Source organism: Pongo pygmaeus, chromosome 13 (genome assembly GCF_028885625.2).
Source record: "Pongo pygmaeus isolate AG05252 chromosome 13, NHGRI_mPonPyg2-v2.0_pri, whole genome shotgun sequence".
Lineage (NCBI taxonomy): Eukaryota > Metazoa > Chordata > Mammalia > Primates > Hominidae > Pongo > Pongo pygmaeus.
The window spans coordinates 37,652,104-37,670,585 of NC_072386.2; the positions used below are offsets into that span (position 1 = coordinate 37,652,104).

Consider the following 18,482-nt stretch of genomic DNA (forward strand, 5'->3'; position numbering starts at 1 on the left):
AATATTTCTTACATGTTGTGACAGGTGGCCCATGTATCAGGGGTTGTTGAGACATCCTACAATATTTCACTTCAACTAATAAATTTACTCTAAAGTTTATATTATAAATCAACTTAGCTGCTTATCATGTTACTATGACATAATGTGCCAAGTGGTATAGAAGTATTTCAATATTTTAGCAAACAACCTGTCCACTATCAGCTGTAAATCTACATGGGCCTCTCCTTGTAGGGGCAAGAGAATTATCTTTAATAAAGGACGACCTCTATTGCAGTCTGATATGTTCTTGGTTTACAGAAAACTAATAAAATATGAAGCATTTAAGAAAAAAAAACAGTGATTATTTCCTAATACTGAGAGACAGGACTAGCTGGATTTCCTAGGCAGACTAAAAATCCCTAAGCCTAGCTGGGAAGGTGACCACTTCCACCTTTAAACACAGGGCTTGCAACTTAGCTCACACCTGACCAGTCAGATAGTAAAGAGAGCTCACTAAAATGCTAATTAGGCAAAAAGAGAAGGTAAAGAAATAGCCAATCATCTATTGCCTGAGAGCACAGTGGGAGGGACAATGATCAGGATATAAACCCAGCAATTTGAGCTGGCAATGGCTATCCTCTTTGGGTCCCCTCCCTTTGTATGGGAGCTCTGTTTTTACTCTATTAAATCTTGCAACTACACTCTTCTGGTCCGTGTTTGTTACGGCTCGAGCTGAGCTTTCGCTCGCCATCCACCACTGCTGTTTGCTGCCATCGCAGACCCGCCACTGACTTCCATCCCTCCAGCAGGGTGTCCGCTGTGCTCCTGAACCAGCGAAGCACCCACTGCCACTCCCAATCGGGCTAAAGGCTTGCCATTGTTCCTGCACAGCTAAATGCCTGGGTTCATCCTAATCGAGCTGAACACTAGTCACTGGGTTCCACAGTTCTCTTCCATGACCCAGGGCTTCTAATAGAGCTATAACACTCACCGCATGGCCCAAGATTCCATCCTTGGAATCCGTGAGGCCCAGAACCCCAGGTCAGAGAACACGAGGCTTGCCACCATCTTGGAAGTGGCCCACCCCCATTTTGGAAACGACCTGCCACCATCTTGGGAGCTCTGGGAGCAAGGACCCCCTGGTAACAATACTTTTGCTATGGACTTTAGCCAAGACAAGGCTGGAGGCCCATTGGCCCTCCCTATGGATTACATATAAGGTAGACTCACCACTGGTTATTGAGAGAAGTGGAGTGATCTATGGGAGAACATCAGCAGAGAAGACTCATCCTCTCCATCCCACTCATGAAAGAGAGACACAGATTAATTCCCAGATAGTTTCCAGTAGCAAGAAACATACTCCAAAGGAAACAGAGAATCTTTCCACACAGATATGTGCATAATTATGTCCATTACATCATTATTTATAACTGGAAAACAACAATAGGAAAATAGGGGAATTGCTAAATAAATTATGATTCATATGTGAAATAAAATATTAGGCAGCCTTTTTAAAAAAAAGGTAGTCTTTCAGTAAATGTAGTAGTACTGTATAATACATGTTTTTCCCACTCACCTCATAAAAGTGCCTCCAAATCAACAATAAGACAAAATCATACAGTGAAGGAAATTCCATACACAATTAACCCAAGAAATGGCTCTGTTTGTAACTAACAGTGAGAAAGCATTTTTGCAAGTACAATGATATTTGGACAAATTCAAAGAATTTTTTAAAAAGTAATAAAGTTCCAGAGCTCAATAATATTCCCTCAAAATAAGTGATAAGGCAAGAGAAATCTAATTTCTTGCTTGCAACAACAAAAAGTGAAGATATAGACTAATAGAGTAGGAGAGGCTATACCTTGGGGCCTCACTTTCTCATCATGGATTGGCAAGGCTACAGGGGTCAGAATGTGGGCACAACATATTATTTTCTCAGACCTGGACTTCTATTCCACAAGTAGTAGGTTGAAAAATGCCTTCCACATTCATGCCCACCTGAAACCTCAGAACATGATCTACTCCAAATTTAGAAATCATCCTAGATTTAGAGTGGGCTCTAAATCCAATGACTGGTGTCTTTGTAAGAAGAGAATAGAGAGAGATACACAGAAAAGAAAGCCATAAGAAGAAGATGGCAGAGACTGCAATGATGCAGCCACAAATCCAGGAATGCCAAGAATTTCTGGGAGCCGCCGAAGCTAGAAAGAGACAATGAAGGATTCTCCCCCGGAGCCTTAACCATGCTTGATTTCAGATTCCTAGCCTCCAGAACTGTGAGGGAATAAATTTATGTTGTTCGATGCCGCCAAGTTTGTGGTCATTTGTTGAGGCAGCCCAAAGAAACTAATATACCAATTAAAAAAAACAGAGTATGATGGATAGAGGGGAGAGTATTAAGCGTATTTATAGTGGTGACCAAAGTGGACTGAATAGAAATAAACACCAAATTATTAAACACAAAACATCTGCAATCTATTAGCCTTCATTACGAGCCATGCTGTGAGCTCCTCTAGATGTGCTTTCTCCCTGCAGTTAGAGGAGGCTAAAAGTTAAGGTGAGATCTGGCTCATGCAGAGGATCTATAGGTTTTATGTTATCTGTGGTTTTAAGCTGATTTTAAGCTGACAGGTATTTCAAATGACTCCGCCTCATTCCTTACCTCCCATTCCTCTCCAAACTTCATGAGGTAAGTGCAGGCATGTAGAGAACTTACCACAGTAAAAGATGAGTGAGTAAAGGACACAATATGGATTCTACCAAATAGATAAACATAGAACGTGGCAGGAGTTGAAAGAAACATCACATGCAGAAGGCAGATAAATAATATGCAGAAGGCAGATAAATAATATATAGAAGAAGAATTACTTTAGGAAACAGAAAAAGTGTATCAGACAAATACTTCAGCAAAGTATTTTCTCTCAGAAATAAAAGTGACAAGGGCTTTTTCTAAGTAGATAAAATAAAAAAAGCCAAGAGAATGAATGAAAGATAAAACTGGAGAAATGAGATAGTAGGGGAAAAAAGCATGAGTTAGAAGAGTTGAAAAAAGAAATTGAATATAAGAAAACAAATAGAAACAGTAGAAATAAAACTACCATTAGCAACAGCAAGAAGTAGAATAAAACCTATTTTTAAAAAGAGTTAGTAGAATAGTGTAGAAGCTTTCTTTGAAAATCGCATGAAATAAAATGAAATGAAATACAACAAGAAGATGAAAATGAGGGAGGAGATGCTACAGAGGATGGAAAGGTGATATGTGCATAATTGCAATTATTCCCAAAGAAGATGATACAACTAGAAACAGAAAAAAGTCACATTTTTTAACCAGAAATAAAGTAAAGATTCAGGGAGAAAGGGCATACCTTATTTGAGAAAAAGTAGAGAGAGGTATAAATAGCTATAGCTATAGATCTTCACTGAGACTTGCCATTTGTGTTACAGAACTTCAAAGATAAGAATACTTCATGCATATGAGCAGATAAAGCAAGTGAAAAAATTATGGATACATGTTTCTCTACATTAGCAAACCAGGTGGCAGACTCAGTGGAACAGTATCTGCAATTTCCAGGGGTGGGTGGGTGGGGGTGTGTGTGTGTGTGTGTGTGTGTGTTATAAAGGATTTGATCAAACTTATTGTTCATATATAAAAGCAATGGAAAGATTTATCAACATTAAAGATCTCACTCATAGACCCTCTTTGTAAAAATGACTTGGTAATTAAATCCAGCTAACCAAGGTATGAATTAATATAAAAATTGTACAAGTAAGAAAATCATATTTTGGAAGAAGTAGATGGAGTATGCAACTCATTCAGTAAAGGACTAAGGCTAACTATGGCTGTAGGAATTATTTTGTTCTATACAGTTGGGAAAGGAATTTTAAGAAAGAGTGTTAAGTTCATAAATGGCCTTGTTTTTAGCAACAAATCAATACTACTAACATTGACAAATCAGCAAATACAAGTGTAATTTATTATATAAAAGAACAAATGAAAGAAAATGATGAAGCATTAAAAACATAAATATCAAATGAGATGACAAATTTTAGATAAAACATACTTCAAGCAACTAAAATGAATAAACTAGTTTATTAAGTGAAATTTAATATCAGATTAAAAAATAAGATCCAATTCTATATAAACATGATACAGTCTCCAGGAAAGAACTCGCCCATACAAGACCTCTGACCTAAAGAACTGTAAGATAATAAATGTATGTTGTTTTGAAACACAAAGGTTGTGATAATTTGGTACAGCCTACAATAGAAAACCAATAGAGCAGAGGCACAAGAAGGGGCTGAAAATAAGAAGCTTGACTGAAAATCTTAAAGGTGCAATTATATCTGCAAACACCGTTCCCCATCCTTTATGGCCAGGAGACTGCCCCTTCCCACCCTGGCAAAAAGGGGGAGGTTGATTCTCTGTAGAAGGTAAGCCAGAGTTGTTCTAGGACATCAGGCAAACCTGAAGATAAGGGTAAGCTACCTTAAAATCTATAAAGTGAATAATAAAAGTCCCCCAGCCTCTTTTTTAGCTCAGCTCTCATACTGCTGGCAGCCAAACACAAATACTTCAGAGAAGAGCTTAGAGAACCCGCCCCGGGGAAATTGATCAGCCTAAGAGAAATTATGCACAGATACTGACATGTGTTTCTGGCAATGAAATGGTTGCATCCTCACTTGATTACTCTACAGTAAAGACCTCTACTTGGCAGGTCGCATCCAAGCAAGAGCTTTCATTAGCATTTTAATGTCTGATTCGTAATTATTAACAGACACCAAAGATCACCAGATATTTTAGAAAGGCCTGTGATATGAAAACCAGGCCAGAACAAATATAGTAAAAAGGAACTTGTGGGAAACAGAAACTTCAGGGAGCAGAAGAAAATACACAATAAGCTACAGTAAATAGTCTCATTAATTCAAAGATACTTATCGAACACCTACTACAGTAGGCACTCATTGTTCTAGGCATTCAACATAAAGTAATGAACAAACCAAATAAAGTTTATACCTCATGAAACATACATTATCTCAGAGACATAAGAGAAGCTACTAGACCTATGAAATAAAAATGGGAAACTGTAATAGAAATATGCAAAGAATAAGATAGAACTTCTCAAAAGTTAAAAATGTGAGGACTTTTTACCAAGAGAAGGGTTAAATGACAAAGTTGATGAATAGAAAATGGAGAAAAGATAAAGCCTTAATTAGAGGACTAGGCAAGGAAGGTAAATATCAAAATAATAGAGATTCCAAAAAGGAAAGAGAAATGGAGAGAAGAAAAACTTTTTAAATATACACAAAACAAATTTCCCAGATATTTATGAGTTTCTAGGCAGAGAATAATGAATGAGAAAAGATCCACTCCAAGGTACATTATCTTCAAGATATAGAAGGCTGCAAGTAAAAAGACTTAAAGATCTTCTCAAAAGAAAAAATAGATTCCATCAAAAAGGACCAGGAATTCAAATGACATCAGGCTTCTCTACAGAAATAATGAAATGTCAAATACAGTGAAGAAAGGATTGCCTTAAAAATATGGAAGGAAGAAGATTTCTAACCTAGATTTTCACAAAGCCATACTTTGAAAATAGAGTATGGGAGTGGGATAAAGACGTCAAAAACACACAAGGATTCAAACATTTTCCTCCTGGGCCCCATTCTGGGGAAGATACTGGAGGCTGTGCTCTGAAAAGCAAAGGAGTAAATAAGAAAGAGGCTTCAGGACACAGGGTTTTTAACACAAAGAAGAGGCACAGAAAATTCCTAGAATGAGTACCATGTGGGAGACGTAAAACGTGGGCACGGGCTGTCGAGGAAGAAACAAGAAACAGAAAGTTCAACTGACATGTTTGAAAACAGTAAGGGGAAATGAACAGCTATATCAGAGAGTTTGGGGTGAATTAGTATACTATGCAGCTCAACTGATTTTTTTTTATACTTTAAGTTTTAGGGTACAAGTGCACAACGTGCAGGTTAGTTACATACATATACATGTGCCATGTTGGTGCGCTGCACCCATTAACTTGTCATTTAACATTAGGTATATCTCCTAATGCTATCCCTTCCCCCTCCCCCCACCCCACAACAGGCCCCGGTGTGTGATGTTCCCCTTCCTGTGTCCATGTGTTCTCATTGTTCAATTCCCACCTATAAGTGAGAACATGCGGTGTTTGGTTTTTTGTCCTTGTGACAGTTTGCTGAGAATGATGGTTTCCAGCTTCATCCATGTCCCTACAAAGGACATGAACTCATCATGTTTTATGGCTGTATATTATTCCATGGTGTATATGTGCCACATTTTCTTAATCCAGTCTATCATTGTTGGACATTTGAGTTGGTTCCAAGTCTTTGCTATTGTGAATAGTGCCGCATAGTTACATAATTATAGGATGTAAATGGTGACTATTAATGTATTCCAAGTGGTAATATAACTATATGGGAAGAATGGAAGAGGGAATATGGTGAGATGGAGGCTTCAGAGAGGGAGGGGGGAGAATATTGTGAGAGGGAGAAATCCACCTCTTCCCTGATAAGAATTTAGTAGGTAACATCAAAATCAGAAAAATCAAGAGACAGGAAAGTGACCTCATTACTTTGAAAGATGGTCCTAAGTACCAGGAAAAAAAAACTTTAGGAAACAAAACAGCTAAAACCTTTGAATATGGTTCTTTCTAGAGACCAGAAAGCAGAAGTTTCAGGGAGAAAGATTTACAGTTTTCCAATACACATTTGGAGTATTTGAGGGGTTCAATATATGTCACCTGTCTTCCTATCTTGGCTTCAAACAAATTGAGAGATGAGCAAAAAGAGAGGCAAGTGGAGAGGAACTGTCACTGTTGTTACTAAGAAAGGCCAATTTGGAGAATGGTGGGCATGAACCCCAGACAGGCTTATTACCTAGATCCTGGCATTGGGCCAGGGGATGGGGGGGGTGCCTGCTCACACAGTGTCAGGATGCTGAGGGATATCCCCCAGCCCACTACACCCACCACATATGTACATACCGTATTGAGGAGATGGAGGAAGTTTTGTTCCAGCTGAACAACTTGAGACCCCTCTCCACAACCAAGCTGGGAAAATAGTGACATTCCTTTCAATTTTATGAATTGAATAAAACAAGTATTTTAGTTCAGTATTCAGAAACCATAGACACAGCAGCACCTTCCTTCTGGCTTGTCCTATGTTTGAGGCTCGAGGCACATGGCTCCTCTTTCCCAGTATTTTAAGCTTTATTTTATGTTAAAATTCTGAACCAGAAATAGGTAGAGTCTAGCTTAAGAAAGAAGGCAGCAGGAGAATAATGTTTTTTTTTTTTTGAGTCATAAAGAGCAATGCTCCTTGCTTGCTTTCCGAGTGGGCTGTCCTGCCTTTGTACCCTCTTCTCCAGCATGCCTCCTTTACCAGTATTATTTATCCTTATTTCCTTACTGATGTGGCTCTGAGAGACAAGGAAGCACCCTGGGGGACTCTCAGGAAGTCCCTGCTGGAATCAGTAGGAATAGTAGCCAAGGGTTGAGACTCCAAGTCTCTTGATGAAATGGACAGACCACACTTCTGCCCTTGGCGACCTCACACTGTGGCTTTTTTTTTTTTTTTTTTTAACTTTCCAACTTTTATTTCAGGTTCCAGAGGTAAACAGGCAGGTTTGTTACACTGGTAATTGCATGTCACAGGGGTTTGATGTACAGATAATTTTGTCACCCAGGTAATCAGCAATCCTCACCCTTCTCCCACCCTTCCCCCTCAAGTAGGCCTCCATGTTTATTGTTCCCTTGTGTCCATGTGTACCTGATGTTTAGTTCCCACTTATAAGTGAGAACATGTGGTATTGGTTTTCTGTTCCTGCATTAATTCACTTAGGATAATAACTATAACCTGTCTTGGTGCTCAGGTGCAATGAAGCTGAGCCGGTATTGAAAAGAGAAGCTTAATTTCAGGGCTTCCTGGGCATTTAAGGCCAGAAAAATTCCTGTTCCTAATGTAAAAATAATAGGCATTCATCACTTATCACCTCGTAAGTGAATAAGAAAAGAAGAAAGAGCAATCATGTGGGGGTTGGCCTTAAGTGCTGTTGCAGAAATCTCCGTCAAAAGCAAAGAAGCCTGCACTTTCATCCCTCAATCCCACAGAAATTTTTTTCTGCTTTTATGGTTCTCATTGAACTGAAAAGGAAAGCCACCAGACAAAAAATGAGCCAAATGCAAAGGAAAACAAATTCAGTCCAGGTTGAGAGGCCTGAGGAGAACACTTCTTAAAGAACATCAGGATATTTTGATATTTATATCTGTGATTTTTTTAAATAAGCAAAGCAGATCCTCTTAGGAAGTAGACAACTATCCTTGATTGTTGACGGGCTGTTGGTAGAAGAAATCCATAGGTTCTAAGTATATAATCTCAACAGGAAAAATGCAACTAACTCTTAGTTAGGCAGGAACTATCATATACTATAAGGAATAGTAGAACTCGGGCTTTGGAGCCATTATTGGTTTCAAATGGAGCTGTTTGATATTGGGCAAGCTACTTAACCTCATTGAGCCTCAGTTTCTTCATCTATGGATAATAATAGTGATAAAACTCATGAGATTGAAAAGAGATTAGCAAACACTCTAGTTCATGGTAGGTGTGTAACATATCAGTTCCCTTTTTCCACCACTGATGCCCATTGTGGTAGTTATTATTGATAATCACCAAATCTTTCCATTCTTCTCTGAAGCACACAATGCAACTGCACTTTCTTGCTCCCTTGAAAATAGATATGACCATCCGATTTGCCTCAGTCCATGAGATACTAGCAGCAGTGATGCATCACTTTCAAGCTGAAGCTTTAAAAGCAAGTTCTAGGTTTGCCATGCATCTTTTCTCTCTGCAACAGCAAATGGCAGTGTTCTAGATAGTGACCAGCTTGGGGTTAGGAGTTAGGATGACACAGCAAACTTCACAGAGGACAGGTAGCACAAGTGAGAAACAAAAACCTTCATTGTTTTAAGCCACTGTGATTTTTGAACTTTTTGTTATCATAGCATAACCTACATCCTCCTGATTGACTCACCTTCCTTTAAGTAACTGTATTTGCCATCATCTTAATTCACTCCACAGATACGTGTTAACCAAAATGCCAAGCACAGGGCTAGATGCTGAGAAATGCATGATACTGACTCTTTGTTCTCATGGGGCTCACAGTAATGGGAGGAGAGTGAGGGTCATTGTCAGGAGTCTTTTAAAAATATCCCCAGTTCTTTTGTTTAGCTAAAGTCAAGGTTTGGAACTAGTGGTTTTGTGCACATTGAATACTTCATAAGGGTGCTGATTGCCTGCAATTTTAATAACAGAGAAGCTAGAGATTTTAATAAGTCAGAAAAAAGGTGGTATATGTGGAGAAAATGAAGAAAGAAATGATTAACAAAGTATGAGTACTGTACTTTATTTTGTCCCTGGGTTGCCCACAACTTTCTGACTCAGCTATCCTATCTTTTTTTTTTTTTTTGAGATGGAGTTTTGTTCTTGTTTCCCAGGCTGGAGTACAATGGCGCTGTCTCGGCTCACTGCAACCTCTGCCTCCCAGGTTCAAGTGATTCTCCTACCTCAACCTCCCAAGTAGCTGGGATTACAGGCACCTGCCACAACACCCACCTTTTTTTTAGTAGAGACAGAGTTTCACCATGTTGGCCAGGTTGGTCTCAAACTCCTGACCTCAGGTGATCCACCTCAGCCTCCTAAAGAGCTGGGATTACAGGCGTGAGCCACCACACCCACACCTGGCCCTCAACCATCTCTTTCACCTTCTGCTCATGACAGTTTACTAGAATTTTTTTCCCTTGAGACTGAATGTCAAGTCAAAAACAATAAAAAATTGCTAATCATTACTATGACTCCAGAGCTACTTGCTTCTTTAAAAATTCCTGAAATTATAAAATATAAAGCCAAAGCAATGAATTTCTAATGGTGGAATTGTAGACACAGTGGCCCCCTGGGGTTGTTATTTCAGATGGGGCAAGGGGATATTCCTAACCCTATTTTAAATCATGCCAGCCTAGATAACTATGTGAAAATTATATGGGTGCTTAGCAAAACTAGTAACTAGCATCCCTTTGGCAGTTTTATATTAAAAATCCTTTATTAGCTTAGGTATGACCTAGTGATTTTTAAAATTCATTACTGATTTTTGAAAGCCTCCTCTTCAAAACAAAAAGAGCCCATGGTTCTTAACTGGTAATACCAATGACTCCTATAAACTCTATGTTAAAACAAATCTTACAGCTAACAGAAGGGTAAATATGATGCCAACTAATGTTTATACTTATACAAGTATCCACAAATATAAAGAAGTAGCTCCTTAATAATTTCTAAAAAGAGACCCATTGATTAATCTACTTGGGTCTCTTAGCAAATGCTACTGTTCAATAACTCATTTGATGGTAGTAAATTTTCTCCTGAAGCTACCCTTTCTTTATGACTAGGCAATAAGGTCTGTGGATCTGGGAGACCTACAGTTGTTATGCAATTCCTCTGCTTCCATGTAGTGTGACTTGGACAAATGACAGGCCCTGCTTTTCTCCATTACTACCAGGATGTAAGTTGTAGCCTTCTCAACTGTTGTGGCAATTAATTGCCAAGTTGTTAGTCAACTGTCAAATCTTCAGTTGAATATGGATCTCATTGAGATGCTTTGGAACTGTGTGGGAGTAGTCACTCCCACAACATTTATTTCCCCCTCTCCCTTACTAAGAGAGCCCTGATTTTCTAAAAGATGACTATGTGCCCAGTTGAAATACTGTTTACACTTCCTTGCAGCTATGTCTTGTGACCAAGTCATGATCAGTGAAATGTAAGTGAAGCATTGACAGAGTCCCTTCCTAAATAAAAAGACAAAGCCTAGCAAGGAGGCCTTCTGCCTTTCACCCTTCACTCTTTCCCTTCTTCCTGACTGGAACACAGATGTAATGTCAAAAGAATAAACCATTTTGTAGCCATGAGGATAAAGCCATACATTATGAAAGACAGATCAAAGGATCTGGGTTCCCAGATAGCATCTCGAAGCTATTTTATAAACCCTGGGCAGTCTGCTTTCAGACTTCTTTTTACCATGAGAAAAATAAATTCTTGTTTTGTTTAATTACGAAGAATGAATTTTTATTATATGCAACCAAGTGCAAATCCCAGCCAATACAATCTATGGACTCATGAGGTCTTCATCTGGATCTCATTCCTCTTCTCACCGAATCAAGACTCAGGGTCATCTCTGGGCTGTAGAGGAAAAACCTGAAACCGTAAAAATTCTAGAAGATAACATAAGAAAAACTCTTCTAGACATTGGCTTAGGCAAAGAATTCATGACTAAGACCCCAAAAGCAAATGCAATAAAAACAAAAATAAGTAAATAGGACCTAATTAGAAAGTTTCTGCACAACAAAAGATATAGTCAGAAGAGTAAATAGACAACCCAGAGAGTGGGAGAAAATGTTCACAATCTGTGCATCTGACAAAGGACTAATATCCAGAATCTACAAGGAACTCAAACAAATCAAGAAAAACACAAATAATCCCATGAAAATGTGAGAAAAGGACATGAATAGACAACTCTCAAAAGAAGATATACAAACAGCCAACAAACATGAAAAATGCTCAAAATCACTAATTATCAGAGAAATGCAAATTAAAAACACAAGATACCACTTTACTCCTGCAAGAATGGTCATAATTAAAAAGTGAAAAAACAATACATATTGGCATGCATGTGGTGAAAAGAGAACACTTTTACACTGCTGGTGGAAATGTAAACTAGTACAACCACTATGGAAAACAGTATGGAGATTTTTTTTAAAGAACTAAAAGTAGAACTACCATTTGATCCAGCAATCCCACTACTGGGTATCTACCCAAAGGAAAAGAAGTCATTATATGAAAAAGACACATGCACATGTTTGTTTATAGCAGCACAATTAACAATTGCAAAGATAAAGAACCAACCTAAGTACCTGTCAACCAAGTGGATTAAAAAAATGGGGTATACGCCAAAGAATACTACTCAGTCATAAAAAGAAATGAAATAATGTCTTTTGCAGCAATTTGGATGGAATTAGAGGCCTTTATTCTAAGTTACTTCATTCTAAGTAACTCAGAAATGAAAAACCAAATGTTGTATGTTCTCACTTAAAAGTAGGAGCTAAACTATGAAGACACAAAGGCACTAGAATGATATCATACACTTTGGGAACTTCGGGGGAAGGATTAGGAGGGAAGTGAGAGATAAAAGACTACATATTGGGTATAGTGCACACTGCCTAGGTGATGGGTGCACTAAAATATCAGAACTTAACACTGAAGAACTTATTCATGTAACCAAAACTACTTGTACCCCAAAACTTATTGAAATAAAAATTTAAAAACAAAAACAAACAACAACAACAAAAGATCCTGGTAGGAGCAGTATGACATGGTTGTAGAAATAATTTTTTTAAATTATGTTAAAATATTTTCTTTTAAGCAGAACTTTGTGCATCATATTCCCCTCCGCACCCCATGTAGCCACGGGCACCTATTGCCTCAGGGAAGAATAGGATTGTTAAACTAGGAAAGTAGACAAGGGCAGGGTAAAAATAAAGCCTAATTGGTTACCCAGAGGTCCAATTTGTATACAAAAGGCAAAATAAATGCACAATTGTTTTCCTTTTCCTAAAACAGTTTTGAAAATTATGAGCTGGTTCCCTCTGAACCATCAAGCAATCAATCTGTTCAGTTGTTTTTAAAATATTATCAATTAATAGATATAATCATGTTTGATGTGTTTTAAACAATTGCGATTATCTTTTTTTTTTCTTTGATGCTCAAATTAGCCCATCTTTGGTCAGTGACAGCCTATTTGAATTGTCCCCTTCTTGACACAACCCTAGTGGTAGTTGATAGTTTTCTTGCTTTCTGAAAATATTTACAGATAAAATGATATGATGCGCTGGGATTTGCTTCAAAACGATGACATAGGAAAAAGGGGTATAGATGAAATATGACTGTCCATGAGTTCATAATTGTTCAAGCTGGTGATGGCCCCATGGAGATTCATTATACTACTTTCTTACATTTGTATATGTTTGAAATTTTCTAAATTAAAAGTTAAAGATAAAAAAATTCAGTCAGGCACCTATAGTCTGCAAGCACTTGGGAGTCTGAGGCTGGACGATGGCTAGAGCCCAGGAATTCAAGACAAGCTTGGGCAACATAGCAAGATCCAGTCTCGAAAGGAGAAAGAAAAAAAAAAAAAGTTGAGTCTTGAATGCCTGGCTTTGATTGGGGGGTGGGGGGAAGAAAAATATTTCTAAGTTCCCTAGGCTTCCCTTTACTTATTGATGAGTAGGCACAGAGTTCTGACTACAGAGCTGTACTCTAAGTCAGAGGTCATGAGCTCTCAGGATATACCCATTACCCCCATCGTAAGGAGGGCATGAAGACACCCTCTTGGATGGCGGAGAGAACAGAAGGATGGAGGGTAAGGAGATGGGAAAATGTGCGAAAAGCTTTCAGAGCTTCACGAATTGGGTACCTCTTGGCAGCTTTGCTGGTGGTCACGGGGTTGGGTCAAAGGGGTTCCCTCACTACCAATTTGTCTTACCACCGTCTTCCATTCTTTGGCCCAGATTCGAGTCTCTCATCCCCAACAAGCCTGATTCTATTTCTTGTGGTCAAGGGGATCTTGCTTTCCAGATAGGACAGGAAGGAGCACTGGGCTGGAAATCCCGAGGCCAAAAGCCGAAGCCTGTCAGTGATTCAAAATGACACGGGGTCTTGGGTCTCACTTTCATCACCCATGAAATGAAAGGTCACCCTGCAAGACTGAAGCCCCTGCAGTGTCCCAAGCATCCAGATCCAACACTCAAGAAACCCTGGACCCCAACAGCCTGTCCTGCAGGCCTCCGTGCCTTTTCACTGAACGTCTTTTCCACCATTACACATCACATCGCCTCCTAAAGAAAAGCGCGACTGCTATCACTTTTTGCAGATAATTGGAGAGGCGGTGCCCAGCATAAGATGACCCCAAAGTTGACAGCACTTTCAGGCTTTGTGAATTAGGCGCGTCACCGACCTGTACGATTTCTCCTCTCTGCCCTTGCTCGCCTGCAAATCCTGACCCCCGTCCACACTGCGGAGAAATCTCCTAAGAGACGGCTGCCAGCGTTGCCTCTGCGCCCAGGAGGCGTGGAGCAAAGGACTCGGGAGCTGAGCGCGCTGCGGCCCCGCTCCCAGCGCACAGCCCAGAGGGAGGGGCCGGCGGGGGCCGGGCAGCGCCAGACTCGGAGCGCCGGGCTCACAGCGGCTCAGTCTCCTCCCGAACCCGGCCCCGGCTGGCGAGAGCGGCAGCCAGTGCGAGCCAGAGCCCGGGCCTCAGAGCGGGTAGGCGGAGGGCCGGAGAGGGCGGCGGACTGGAGCGGCGGGCCGCGCTCGGGGGCCCCGCGGTGTGCGCGTCCTCCCATCTTATCCTGGTAAGTGCGGGCGGCTGCGCCCCGCCTGCCGCTGTAGCCTATGTGGTGGTCGTCCCCGGATCCCGGTTGCGCGCATCCCGTTGCTGCTCTGCAGGCTCACAGGTGCCTCTGCCGTGGATGTGGGCGCCCCAGGCCCCGCTAGGAGTTAGCCAACTCTGTGTGCTCCGGGGCGTGGATTTGGAGCCCCCGCCTTCCTACCCTTGCTTTTGGCTTGGGATGGGGGGCGCGGGGCAGGGCCTGCCGTCGGGGGAGACGCGCAGAGGGGCGCTTCCCTTCCCCAACCACCTACAAACGACTCAGGGGGATGCGGGCCAAGCGCCTCACCAAATGCAACCCAGCTCCAAGCTCACAGGTGGGGCGTCTGTCCTTTAGATTTATTTTCCTGTTAATCCACCAGGGAAAGTTTGGGACCACGCAAGGCAAAGTTGGGGCGCGGCTGGGGGCGAACTTCTCCTACGGAGGCAGCTCCCGGGGAGACGAGCGGTGGGTTTGCAGGGGGAGCGAGGATCGGGCTGGAGATGACTTTGCGCCCGGGGAGTTGAATCTGTCCCTGCTGGTCGCCCGGGCCGGGCATTTACACAATCCCCTGAGTGCTGTGAATCGCTTAATCGTTCCTGCTAAGCGTTGACGTTCGCAGCCAGCTGGGAATCTCCGTGATGGGTTCGGGTTATCTCAGGAGTAGCAGCAACTCAGCGGGGTTGACTTGTGCTCTTGCTTTGCTCTGAAAACCTGAGCTCCAGCTAATCTCAGTATTTGAGTGGCGTGTGTTTAATTAGCTTATTTTACACCTGAGATTATCTCAGCGACTGCCTCCAAAATGAAATCGTTGATATGGAAAAGAATAGTCTTTTTAAAGAAAAACTAAAACGAGAACTCTTCAGAATATCAGCTGTCATGTCTGGCTATTTTACCCATCTCCGTGGGATAGAGAAAGAAAACTCTGCTTTAGATATCTAACCTATTAAAGTCAGTGGTGGGGCTATTTTGGGCAGATTTTGTGGACAGAGGTATTGCTACAACTTGCGTATTGTTTATGAAATACACATGTGGTCTCTCGAAATAGCCTACTGGTTATTTCACTGCATTGGGAGTTGTTTGACTTACTAAGCTGCCTATTTTACATATGACTAAAGGTTGTTTTTTTTAAAAAAAATATTTAGCTGAAAACAATGTCTAGATGTTTAGGGAAGACAGTTTGTGCATGTCACCAGAATATTTTTTTGTAAACTTAAATTTGTAAAGGACTACTTTCCCGCATCTGATAAAGGAGAGACTTTTTATGAAAAATAAGATCTGATATCATTATGTGTGCAGAAAAAGATCACTAAATTAAGGAAACCCTCACTTTCCAAATGATAGGTTAAATCAGAAAAAGTTGCCTGCAGCTGAGAATTATATAACTGGACCAAAAGAAAACAATGAATAATTGTTAGTTGCCAAGTACCTAGACAGTTCTGAAAGAAGTGGGACCTTTATAGCACTGGAAGGTTGTTACATGATTTAAGGTTAGATAATCTGATAGATTTTCACCTGTAAAATTTTTATTCTTACATCTGCATTCTCTACACCTAACATTGGATTTATCAAAATATTTATTTGGGTTTATACATACATTTTCATAAGTACCACATTCCATACTAAGTGCCACATATGTTTTTACTCATCTTGAAAACAATCCTGGGTGGTAGGTACCGTAATTGTCCCCATTTTAAATGAGGAAACTGAGGCACAGAGAAGTTAAGTAACTTACCCAAGATCGCACAGCTGCAGGACAGAACTTTATCATATCTGCAAAGATCTTTTTATTAAAAATACATGATTTTATGATTTACTTATTCTCGTTTTTATTTTTATTTAAGCGTAAATGATGGAAGTTTCCTGTGAAGCATAAGAATCCCTGATTGTGAAAGTGCCCCACAAGCATCGTTAACTATAAAGTAAGGAAAAGTATGAAAGAACCATCTGGTTGAGTCTAAAGTTGGAAGATCACCATATCCACCAGAAGACCCAGGATGGATCTGCAACAAAGCGCCACCATCACCTCCCTAGAGAAATGGTGTTTGGATGAGTCACTGTCTGGCTGCAGAAGACATTATAATGTCAAGAAAAAACTGAAGTTAATTCGAATCTTAGGCCTTTTCATGGGTCTGGTAGCCATTAGCACTGTCTCATTTTCAATCAGTGCCTTTTCTGAGACAGATACACAGAGCACCGGAGAGGCCAGTGTTGTAAGTGGCCCTAGGGTAGCACAGGGTTACCGTCAGAGAACTCTCTTAGATTTAAATGACAAGATTCTGGATTATACTCCACAGCCACCTCTTTCTAAGGAAGGCGAGTCTGAGAATAGTACAGATCATGCCCAAGGAGACTACCCGAAAGACATCTTTTCCCTTGAGGAGAGAAGAAAAGGTGCAATCATTCTGCATGTCATTGGAATGATCTACATGTTCATAGCCTTAGCCATTGTCTGTGATGAGTTCTTTGTTCCTTCTTTGACTGTCATCACTGAAAAACTGGGCATCTCTGATGATGTGGCTGGAGCCACCTTCATGGCTGCAGGGGGATCAGCCCCAGAACTTTTCACATCTCTCATAGGGGTATTTATCGCTCACAGCAACGTTGGCATAGGCACAATTGTAGGTTCAGCAGTATTCAACATCCTCTTTGTTATTGGCATGTGTGCTCTGTTTTCTAGAGAAATCTTAAACCTGACATGGTGGCCGCTCTTTCGAGATGTGTCTTTCTACATTGTTGACTTGATCATGCTGATCATATTTTTCCTGGATAATGTCATCATGTGGTGGGAAAGCTTGCTTCTCTTAACAGCTTATTTTTGCTATGTGGTTTTCATGAAATTCAACGTCCAAGTAGAAAAATGGGTGAAGCAAATGATAAACCGCAATAAAGTCGTCAAGGTGACAGCACCAGAAGCCCAAGCAAAGGTTGGTGGTGGTGGATTTTTATTTAATGCTTTTCTTGACTACGGTTCTGAATTATTATGCTTTTGAGATCTGCAATTCTTTTGATGTGATGGTGTTTGGGGCTCTTGTGGACAGCAGATTGATTCTGCAGTTTTGTGATAGCTAGAGTAACAGCAGTGGAAAAAATAATTTTGGGGTATTCTTGCAGATGTTTACTAAGTTCCTCAGCTACTTGCTTCAGAGTAAAACACTTGTAAATATAGGTTACATAAGCCTCCCAGAGCCAATTCAGCAGTTATTTGTCTCTTATTTTCTGAAAGTGGGCATAATGATTTTGTGAACAATTTAATTTTCATAGGAAAGTGTGTATGTGCCTAGAAAGTTGCAAGGCCTTTTCTTTTTAAATGAACACGTGACAATTACCAAGAAAGAACCATCTCTTTAGAGATGTCTGAGGAAGAAAGTTTGTGTCACCATAGCTGCACCTTCCAGTCAGCAGCCTAGCCCAGCAGGGCTTGTCATTATTGTTGTCATGGCTGTTTTTCTTGATTGACACAATCATGTCTTAGGTCACTTGACCAGGAACTGATCAGCATCCATTGTAAAGAGAATCATTGGCCAGCCCTGCCATCTGCCTCTGCATCACAATGACCCATTTTGCACACCATAATAAACATGACTTCAACTATTTTTAGAGTAGAATTTGAGGGAGTTTTAATAATAATAGTGACCATCCTACCACTTAGGTGAGTGGAAAGCAGATTGGTAAAGAGCTTAGAAGTAATTCCTGCAAACACATAAATTATTTTTTTAAATAGTGGACAAACGGCATCAATACAATCGTATGTGGTATTGTAATGGAGTTCTGATTTATATCCTAGCAGTGGAATGTCATCCCTGAATGTGATTTTAAACAGAAAGCCAAAATACATACATAGACTTTTCATGCCAGCATCTGGAAAAATTCTCATATATGCAAAAAACAGATGTTTGAGCAGGGGGTGAAAGATTTTGTTCAAAAAAGATATACCTAATGCTAGATGACGAGTTAGTGGGTGCAGCGCACCAGCATGGCACATGTATACATATGTAACTTACCTGCACA

At 40.4% G+C, this 18,482-nt stretch overlaps 1 protein-coding gene across 4 annotated transcripts in view; it reads left to right on the top strand.

The window, feature by feature from the left end:
• The window catches only part of SLC24A2 (solute carrier family 24 member 2), a 428,870-nt gene that overhangs the window by 123,044 nt on the left and 287,344 nt on the right, over positions 1 to 18,482 (top strand). For 3 of the 4 annotated variants that reach the window (XM_054502072.2, XM_054502073.2, XM_054502074.2), the window contains exons 1-2: positions 14,262 to 14,456; positions 16,316 to 17,398. In XM_054502072.2, the coding sequence (XP_054358047.1) occupies positions 16,469 to 17,398 (930 nt within the window). In that variant the 5' untranslated portion in view covers positions 14,262 to 14,456; positions 16,316 to 16,468. Of the gene's footprint in view, positions 1 to 14,261; positions 14,457 to 16,315; positions 17,399 to 18,482 lie in introns of those variants that run through there. The other variant, XM_063650502.1, reaches the window with a different exon arrangement.